Source organism: Canis aureus, chromosome 23 (assembly GCF_053574225.1).
Source record: "Canis aureus isolate CA01 chromosome 23, VMU_Caureus_v.1.0, whole genome shotgun sequence".
Taxonomy (NCBI): domain Eukaryota; kingdom Metazoa; phylum Chordata; class Mammalia; order Carnivora; family Canidae; genus Canis; species Canis aureus.
Window position 1 is genome coordinate 38,412,616 of NC_135633.1, and position 10,752 is coordinate 38,423,367.

Consider the following 10,752-nt stretch of genomic DNA (forward strand, 5'->3'; position numbering starts at 1 on the left):
ATGGTAAGAGAATTAAAATGGTACACTAGCAAGCATTTAGTTAACACAAAATTAAATTCTCCATTTAAAAGGCAGAGATTTGAGGAATGGAAAAAAAAGAAAAAACATGATCCAACTATTGATTGAAACACAAAGTGGTTTAAAGTACAGGATGAAAAAACGATACATGCAAACAGTAAAAGCTTAAGCTTAAATGGATGGACTAAAATCAGACTAAATAGATGTATGACAAAAAATATTAGAGGTAAAGACATTATAAGATGATAAGAGGGCCATTCAGAAAGATAATAGTTATAAACTTGTTTGCACCTAACAACAGAATCTCAAAATTCACAAAGCAAAATGTGGCAGAATCAAAGGGAGAAAGTAGTTCAACAACTGGAAACTTTAATACCCAACTTTCAGTAATGGATAGAATGTCTAGACAGAAGGTCATTGAGAAAATAGAAGACTTGAACACTGTAAACCACCAAGAGCTAATACACAGAACATTCTACCCAACAGCAGCAGAACAAGTTCTTCTCAAGTGCACAGTAGAGCATTTTCTTGGATAGACCATATATTAGGCTACTGTAAAACAAGTTTCAATATATTCAAAGGCAGAAGTCATACAAAATATGTTCTCTGACCACAATGATAGAAATAACATCTGGAAAATTCATAAATATATGGAAATTTAGTAAAACAATTTAAATATACTAAAACTATCTTAAAGTAGTCATATTTAGTGAAAGGTGTATATATTTTTAAATCACAGAATACATTGTAAGTTTTTATTCATAGCTTAAAAACTTAAGGAGAGGTTTTTTTCTTTTCTTTTTTTTTAAGATTTTATTTATTCATGAGAGAGAGAGAGAGGCAGAGACACAGGCAGAGGGAGAAGCAAGCTCCATGCAGGGAGCCCGACGTGGGACTCAAACCTGGGTCTCCAGATCACATCCTGGGCTGAAGGCAGTACTAAACTGCTGAGCCACCTGGGCTGCCCAAGGAGAGTTTCGATATTTGTAATCAGTGTTCTAGTTATTAGGAATAATATGTTGCTCCAGATTTTTGTTCTTCAGTATTTGATTAAATATCTTAAAGTCCTATGAAAACAGCAGATAACCAAAAATCTATTGTATGATTTTTGTCAGACTAACTTTTTAATTGTCTTATGTGGGTTAAAAAAAATTGGCCTAAATTCTCCACATGTAAGTTAGATGGCACTTACAAGCTCAGGTGTATACTAAATGACACATTGAATTTTAAGGGGAAAAAGTTATTAAGTATTTTCTATGAATAAGCTTCTTTACTGCCTGTTTGATAACATCAAGTGACCTTGGGGTGATCCGTGACATTTAGTAAAATATGCTATGTCATTTATCAGTTATAATGGTAATTTAAGATCTTTCTATAGTGGAATAATGAGAAAATACTAAAACTAGTTTAAAAAATCTTAGAAAATATCCTTCCTTTGGAGTTAGCATTGATAAGTTTTTAATGTGATTAATGCTTATTCATTTATTTTTCTCATTCTGTTACTTTCCATTTCTACCTAGCAGTAATTTTAATAAGTTTTAGAGAAGTCATAGCTGTTTTTCTGGTGGGAAAAATTTTAGTTTTCTTATTCTTTGTTAGTGTATAAAAACGAGCCTTTTACATTTTTCTGAAAAGAGATAAACTATGTAACAACTTTTTAGTGCATGTAGATCGGAGGGTTTTCACATATTTACAAAGGAATATGTGTGGCTACAAGTTAAACTTGAAATTTATGGTACATATTAATTTTTTTCAGGAGAAGGAAGCCAACATCCTTTTGGAGCCATGAATATTGTCCGAACTCCATCTGTTGCTCAGATTGGAATTTCAGTGGAATTATTGGACAGTTTGGCTCAACAGACTCCAGTAGGCAATGCTGCTGTATCCTCAGTTGACTCATTCACTCAGGTAATGCGGTACACATTTTCTAAAAAAATTTTAAAACCAAATTCTATACTTTAAAATTTAGCCTGGTAGTAGAAAACATGTAAAAATGGAGGTAAATATGTATGGCATAAATTGTTGGCTTCCATGGATGATTTAAGCTTGCCTGCTTTCTTCTATAGGTATTTTAAAATTTATAAATGCTTCGATGAGACTTGTTTTTATAGTGATGAAATAGCTCAAAGTGATTTAAAAATGGAATTAAATATTAGCATTTTCTTTTTTCCTCTCACAGTTAGTTAGGCTGTGGGTATACAGTTGTGAACCTGATTAGTGAGATCCTTGTCCTCATGGAGCTTTAAGTGACATAATTCCATGATGGTTGACTTTTAAACTGTACAGCAAAGCCCTGGATGAGAGAATGATACAGGCAGAGGTGTAGCTAATGCAAAGGCCTGGAGGTAGAAATCTGTTATTCGAAGAAAAATATGAAGGGCTTTGTGGCTGCTGTAGTGTGAGCAAGGGTGAGAGATGGGAGATGAGATGAGAGGTAATTGGGGAGGGAGCCACAATATAAATTCATATGGTAACCTCATTGGCTTTTATAAAGACTTTGACTCAAATTCTGTTTGGAAGAGAAGAGAGTTTTGAGCAGAAGAATAATAGAATTTAACTTATATTTTAAAAGGATCACTTTTGCATTTTTGGACGGACACTCTAGTAAGAAGGAAGATCAATTTTAGGAGGCTCTTTGTTTTTTTTTTTGTTTTTTTTGTTTTTTTAGGAGGCTCTTTTGAACATCTAGATGACAGATGATAATGACCTGAACCAGGGTAGTTTGGGGAGGTAGAAATGAAGGTGATTAAAAGTACTGGCATACCTCGTTTTATTGCGCTTCACTTTATTGCGCTTCGCAGGTATCATGTTTTTTTACATACTGAAGGTTTGTGGCAACCCTGCATGGAGCAGATCTGTTGGTGACATTTTCCAGCAGCATTTGCTCACTTTGTGTCTCTGTGTCACATTTTGGTAATTAGAACATTTCAAACTTCTTCATTATTTGTTACAGTGATCTGTGACCAATGATCTTTGATATTACTATTATAATTGTTTTGGGGCACCACAAACTGTGCCCTTGTAAGATGAAGAACTTAATTGATAAGTGTTGTGTTTTCTGACTGTTCCACCTACCAACTATTTCCTCATCCTCCTCCCTCTCTTTGGGCCTCACTATTTCCTGAGACACAACAATATTGAAATTAGGCCAATGAATAATCCTACAGTGGCTTCTAAGGGTTCAAGTGAAAGAGAGAGTCAATCTATGAGGCAAACTTCATTGTTGTCTTATTTTAAGAAATTGCCACAGCCACCCCAACCTTCAGAAACCACCACCCTGATCAGTCAGCAGCCATCAACATCAAGGCAAGACCTTCCACCAGCAAAAAAGATTACGACTCGCTGAAAGCTCAGATGATGTTTAGCATTTTTTAGCAATAAACTATTTTTTAATGAAGGTATGTACATTTTTTAAAGACATAATGCTATTGCATACTTAATAGACTATGGTATAGTGTAAACAAAATTTTTACGTGCACTGGGAAACCAGAAAATTCATTTGACTCACTTTATTGCAGTGGTCTGGAACTGAACTGCAATATGTCCGAGGTATGCCTGTAGTTGATTTCTAGAGATAATTTGAAAATAGAGCCAATAGTGTGTTTCAGCATGTGGATCACATTTAGGGTCTGAGATTAAAGAGAGACATCAACTATGGCCCAAGGATGTTGGCTTGAGGACCTTGAACACAGGAATACTATGAAAAGAGCAAGTGCGGAGTGGAATCAGGAGTTGGATTTTGGTTGTACTATGTTTGGGATACCTGTTAGACATCCAGCTGAAGATGACAAGTCTAGAGATCAAGAGACAAATCTGGGATATGGATAAAAATGTGGCAGTTATCAGTGTAGAGATAGTATTTAAAGTTTTGAAGGGCATATGATTACTAGAGAAGTAACTAAGTGGAAAAGTTGGCCAGTGACTGAGCTTGGGGCCATTTCAAATTTGAGAAGCTTAAGAGATGAAGAGAAAGAAAAAGCAGGCTGAAGTAGAAGGAGACCCAAAAAGTAATGTTTTGGAAGCTAAGCAAAGACTGGTTTTTAAGAAGGAAGAAGCATCAATAGTATCACACTGCTGATGGGTCAAGATGAGGGCTAAGAATTACCTACAGGATTCAACAAGATAGAAGTCATTAAAAAGTTAGCTAAGAGTTCAGAGAATTGGAGTTTGGAGTGAGTTGGAGAGAAGGAAGTGGAAACACTGAATATAGATGAGTCTCGATGAATAGTTATAGAGGATAGCAGATAAATCGTTTGGTTGCTTGAGGGGGCAGTGGGGACAAGAAATTTTTTTTTTTTTTTTTTTTTTTTTTTTTACCATTTTTAATGGGAAATATTACATCATGTTTAACGGGAATGAAGCATTCAGGAAAAGAGTTTGGGAGAGTTGCTGAAGAGTGTTTGAATAGGAAATGAGAGACGTTAGATAGGATAATAGACCGTATTCAGAGTAATGGTCATATGGATACAGATGTAGGTGGTTGATAAATGTGATGAGAACTTGGGCATGTTCTCTCTTGATACCTTCTCTTTGCTCAGTGAAACAGGAAACAAGGTTGTCAGCTAAGATTGAGGGGAAAGGAGTATAGGAAATATAAAGAAAAAGTAGGAGAGGAGGAGGGTGAGTGGACTAGAAAACCCCTGGGAACCCCTTATGAGTTTGCTGGGCAGCATACTCTTGAAGTTTGTGGCCATGAATTTAAAGCAGACTTGTCACATCTGAGAATAGGCTGAATTAAGAATGACAGAGTCTGGGTCTTAATTTTTTTTCCCCCAGTAATTAAAAAAAATCAACTGCTGTGCTAAAAAGAAAAGCAAGATGTAAAGCAGTAGTTAATAGTATCCTATTAAAATGTCTGAAAAATATTAGAAAAATGTATTAGAAAAATGTCTGAAAAATACATATGAAAGTGATGTTCTCCCTGGAAAGGGGCAAGGAGACTTTTTACTCTATATATTTATAAATTATTTGAACTTCTTAAATAAAGCATATATATTTTTTATCAAGCACTTTATTATTATGAAGTGTTTTAAATATATAGGAAAATACATTCCACCAATATTTTATTATATACCTACTGTGTGCCAGGACTTTTCTAAGCACAAAAAATAAAAATAGGTAGACAAAATAATAGCTGTTCTTATAGAGCTCTCTTTATAGTGCAGTACATACAAAGACTTCTGAGTGATTTCCATCTAGATTAACTGATATTTGCCATATTTGCTACTAACTAAAAAAAAAGTATTTCTGATACAGCTTGCTGGTCTCACTGTTTCTCTTCTTCCAATTCTTCTCCAGGTAGCTGCTCTTCTAACTTCATGTATCTTTGCCATCTTATGTTAGTACTTTAATTAAGAGAAACATTCATATATATATCCACAAAATATATATAACATTATTTGTTTAAACATGTTTGTAAAATACACTTAGTTATTCTTGTTTCATTTAATGTTTATTAATAGTACATATACATGGCTTAAAACGTCAGATAGTTTTATATGCAAAACAGTTGTTGGACAGCCCCGGTGGCCCAGCGGTTTAACGCCACCTTCAGCCTGGGGTGTGATCCTGGGACCCGGGATCGAGTCCCACGTCAGGCTCCCTGCATGGAGCCTGCTTCTCCCTCTGCCTGTGTCTCTGCCTCTCTCTCTCTTTGTCTGTCATGAATAAATAAATAAAATCTTAAAAACAAAAACAAACAGTTGTCCTCTGTTGTATTTCTTATACTCTGCTCTTATTCTCCTCAAAAGCATTCACTTTCAACCACTCCCTCATTTTTTTTTCCTCTACCTGTATTTACAGGTACTCTACCTGTATTTACTTCCTTGTGGCAGAAAAAAACTTGCTTTTAATCTGTTCTTAATCAATTTATTTGTTGTAGGTATTTTCCATTGACTTACCAATGCTGTTCCCCAGCATATAGAGTTTTTTCTCTCCTTTATAAAAGATTAAATTTTAAAAAATGTTTTATTTTTTAAAAAAGATTTATTTATTCATTTTAGAAAGAAAATAAGGGAGAGAGCACACCTATGGTGGGGAGGAGCAAAGGAGGAGGGGCAGAGAGACAGAATCTCAAGCCCGGTGAGTGCAGAGCCTGATACGGAGCTCAATCCTACAAGACCAGAGCTGAAACCAAGAGTCAGATGCCTGACTGCGCCACCCAGGCACCACTAAAAGATTTTATTTTTAAGTAATCTCTGCACCCATTATGAGGCTTGAACTCACAACCCAGAGTCATATGTTCCACTGACTGAACCAGCCAAGGCCCCCCCTTCCCCCCCTGCCTTTTTATTACAGGTTTTCACTAAATTAATATTCAGAGTTTTAGTATTATGATCAGGTAAATATTTTTCAGAACTGAGCCAGATGTAGGTAGTACTTTGATTACATTTCCTTTCTTGTATGACTTTTATTTTTCTTGGTTAATAAATACTTCATTTTTATGTTTTGCATGGATTTCTATTTCCATGTCTAATTTATGCCCAAACTCTGCCAAGTATAAATTCCTATTCAGTATATTTTTAAAAAGCAATTTTAACTTTGTTTTCGAAACATCCTTCTTGAAACTCTCTTTTTTGTTCTTCTGTGGACTGATTATTCTCTGGGTCTGTTGCATAACTGTAGTCAAGGTATTATTTTCTTACACTATTATTGTAGAAGTTCCTTTTATTTCTCTTCTGTGTTGTAGTCCTTTTTTGTTTGTTTCCTCTATTTTCCATTCTTGTTGACTTACCCCTTTGTTTAAAAATGATTATAAATGGTATACTCCACAAATTTCTACAACTTGCTATTGTTCACTCAGCATGATTTTTAAGACTTATCTGTGTTAGTACCTGGAATAAATCTAGTCTTTTAATTGTGTAGTATGCCATTGTATGAATGAGACAGTTTTTTCATTTCCATATTGATATGTATTCTCACTAATATTTAAGACCTTAAATTTTTGACAAACTGTTGGGGTGAAATTTGAATATCACTTTGTTTTGGTTTGTATTTCTTGATGACTGGTGAAGTTGAGCATCTTTTCTCATTTTGACCTCATTTTTTTTTTTTATTGGGATTGATCATTTATGTATTTTACCCAATTTTCTGTTGTATTATTTGGCACTTTTTAATGTAATTTAATTTCTGGGCAAAGGCCTTTTTGTATTCTGGGTAATAATACTTTGTAATTTTCTATATGTTGTGGGATGCCTGAGTGGCTCAGTGGTTGGTCGTCTGCCTTCGGCTCAGGGCTTGATCCCGAAGTTCTGGGATTGAGTCCCACATCGGGCTCCTTGCATGGAGCCTGCTTCTTCTCCATCTGCCTATGTTTCTGCCTCTCTGTCTCTAATGAATAAATGAATGGAATCTTTAAAAAAAAAAAAAACGTTTTCTATATGTTGTAATTTTCTTCTTCTAGTACGTTGCTTGTTTTTTAATACTATTTTTGGTATCTTTTTCATGCAGACATTGTATTTTTGTGTTGATAATCTTAACAGTTGTTTCTTTTCTGTTTTTTTTTTTTTATATATATTGGAGAAATCTTTCTTATCCTATTCTAATGTGTGAAGGTGTTCTCATAGTTATTAAAGCTTTTATTGAAAGCTAGTCTTTTTCTTTTTTTTTTACTCTGAGCTAATTGCATCTTTGTTATATATCATGTTGTCTTATATGCTTGGATTTGTTTCTGGGCTCTCTTCTATTCCAATTAGTTTATTTGCCTGTCCCTTTGCCAGTAAAAGTCTTAATATCTGGTAGGCTAAGTCCCCCCTCCCCCCTCCCGAACCCCTTACTCATCAAATAAGCTTAGATATTCTCCATAATACTTTTAGTATCGGCTTATTAAGTTTCGTGAAAAACCTTACCAGATTTTGTTGGAAATAACATTGGATTTATAGGTTTAGTTTGAGGAGAATTGCTTCCGTTACATTATGTCTTCCCATCTTAAAAATATTCTGTCTTTCCACTGAATGTGGTATATATAGGCCCTTTAATTTGTTTTCTTTCCTGTCTCTCAAGGCAGTCTTGAAATATTTTCCTAGGTATTTACAGGCTTTGTTTCTATTCTGAATTGGATCTTTTAAATAAAAGTTACATTTTAAAATATTGTTGTTAGTGTTGAGGGTTACTGTTGATTTTTTTCTCCTGATACTGATCTTTTAATAGTGATTTTATTGAACTCTGGATATTAGTTCAAGTAACTTTTAATGATAGCCTCCCGTATTAAACTACCTTGATATTGTTAGGCAGAAAGATAAAAGCTAGTAAAGCATTTCCTCTCATTATATTTAAGCTTTTATCTTACTGGCAAGAAGAAGACTTCTTAGTATTTTATATGAGAAAGTAGCTTGATTTGAGGAGGGTGGGATTTGAGGGAAGGGGTCATAGTAGATGTAGAGGCAGACATAAAAGAAGATATTTTGAAGGAAAAACATTTTTCCACCCAAAATGAATGTTAGGAAATTAAAATAGTTAAAAACCACAGAAATTCTGAGATATAAAGGAAGTACAAAAGGTAGGTTATTAAGATTTTGTGCCACAGTGTCATTTTATAACTTTCCTTACAGCATTAGACTTAGAACTCATGATCCTTAAAACCAAGTATACTGGAGGAATAGTTTTAATTAAAAGTATTAAAGTCTGAGTGGAATATTTAGTATAATTCATTAATCCGTTCATTATTAACTTTTCAGTTCACACAAAAGATGTTGGACAACTTCTACAATTTTGCTTCATCATTTGCTGTGTCTCAGGCCCAGATGACACCAAGTCCATCTGAAATGTTCATTCCAGCAAATGTGGTTCTGAAATGGTATGGGACATCTTGTATCTTTAATATTAAGGCTTTTAATAACCATATATTGTTTTGCCTGTGAATGTATTTCTTTTTTGACATTTAAACATATTCTTTTATTGTGGACATCAGCATACATTAATTAACATTGGCATGCCATTTAAAAGCATACTGTGGAGTTTACATCAAAGAATGTTCTTACCCTCAATATTCTGTTATATAGTAGCCATTTTGAATTTATAAAGACAGGAAAATACAATTGCTTATTTTTAGGGGCCACAATTAAAGTTGTAAATTTTTCAATATTTTTATTTATAAGTAACCATATTTGAGTCTTGAAATACAAAGCAAAATTTTTTTGTGAGTTTAGAAAGTCTTGATCTGAAGTAGAATATACGTAAGGCATCAGGGTGGTTTATACTGCACCCTATACTTAAATGATTAATAAAATTGATTTCCTTGGCTTTCCCCTGGTTCTGTTTTAATTTAATTTAATTTATTTATTTGAGAGAGAGAGAGAGAGCATGCGTGTGCGCATGAGCAGGGGGAGGGGCAGAGGGAGAAGGAGAAGCAGGGAGCCTGACAGGGGGCTCAGTCCCAGAACCCTGAGATCATGGCCTGAGCCAAGGCAGATGCTTAACTCACTGAGCCACCCAGGTGCCCCTCATGATTCTGTTTTATAGGTGTTCTTTTCACTTTGACTATCCCAGAGTGTGGGGGTGGGGGATACAAGAGAATTTGTTGAACAGCTGGTAGCATGGTGTAGCATGGATTGATCTGGAAGATACTAGGTTTGAGCTTTGTTAAAATATAAGTATTTGACCTTAAGCAAATTCCTCTCATCTACTCATTTATGAAATGAGGGAGTTAGATTTGATTTTTTTTTCCTCCTTGGGTCTGTCAAATTTTGCAGAAGATAAAAGTTAATAAAATTTATTATGATTTGTGCTCTGATATAAGCTAGTCATACTTAAATCACTATGCTTGCTATCCTTTTATAAGAATAATAAAACTTTCAGATTAAATTTTTAGCTCTTTTGTTTTTTTATCTTAGCTTTTTAGAAGTGACATCTAAAATGTTTGCTTTTTGATAAGTCATTTGGTAGATTACAAAAGATTTTAATTTTCTTGTAAATATATTTTTTCTTTTGTAGGTATGAAAACTTTCAAAGACGACTAGCACAGAACCCTCTCTTTTGGAAAACATAATTTGAATAAAATAATTTTTGATGGATTCCGAAATTTGTCATGTTTTGAAGAGAAATGCCTCCATTTAAAAGTACGAAGTCAAAAGGATCATGAAGCCTAAGTTTAAGAACTACTTATTGACTGAAACTTAATGAAACTCTTTATAAAAAATTAAAAACATGGAAAAATGAAAATATGTTCCTTATTAATGAGTTTTTTTTTCCTTAAGCTTAAAATATTCAGAGGCACACACTTTGTTTTGGCTAGAATTCATTTTTTACTTAAAAATAAAGCATATTCACAACAATAGCGTGCGTGCCAAATGCCATTGAATTTATAATCTTCCATTTACTTTTATGATGCTTTGCTAGAGTAGTTAACTTAAAATCAACTATCAAAATCGGGATTTTTTGAAAAACATCAAATATACATTTTTGCATATGGAGAAATTATTTTTAGTATTTCTTAAGATTACAAGTTTTTCCATTAATATGGATTGGTTATCAGTTTTATATCTGCAGATTCATACATTTTTATTTAATAAAATTCCCATGGTTAATATTGATGAGGTTTTATTTAATACTGGTGATTTGAGACATTTATGTGTAGAATATAGGGTTTAGTACCTTTTCCTATTAAGTTAAAGCCATTGTGTCTCATTCAGAAAGGAACTTTAGCTCATTTTATACTGGTGACATCCATTGACCAAAACCCACTACATAATCAAAGCTAGGTTTATTAGCTTGCTGCATCAAGTAAGTACAAACACC

General features: G+C 33.9%; 1 protein-coding gene across 5 annotated transcripts in view; it reads left to right on the plus strand.

Annotated features, from left to right (window-relative positions):
- HIKESHI (heat shock protein nuclear import factor hikeshi) overlaps window positions 1–10,176 on the plus strand; it is a 39,025-nt gene extending 28,849 nt beyond the window's left edge. For 2 of the 5 annotated variants that reach the window (XM_077867348.1, XM_077867343.1), the window contains 3 exons: window positions 1,775–1,926; window positions 8,694–8,812; window positions 9,949–10,176. In XM_077867348.1, coding sequence (XP_077723474.1) covers window positions 1,775–1,926; window positions 8,694–8,812; window positions 9,949–10,003 — 326 coding nt within the window. In that variant the 3' untranslated portion in view covers window positions 10,004–10,176. Of the gene's footprint in view, window positions 1–1,774; window positions 1,927–3,256; window positions 3,417–6,020; window positions 6,100–8,693; window positions 8,818–9,948 lie in introns of those variants that run through there. The other 3 variants (XM_077867344.1, XM_077867346.1, XM_077867347.1) reach the window with 3 other exon arrangements.
- The last annotated feature ends 576 nt before the right edge of the window (window positions 10,177–10,752 follow it).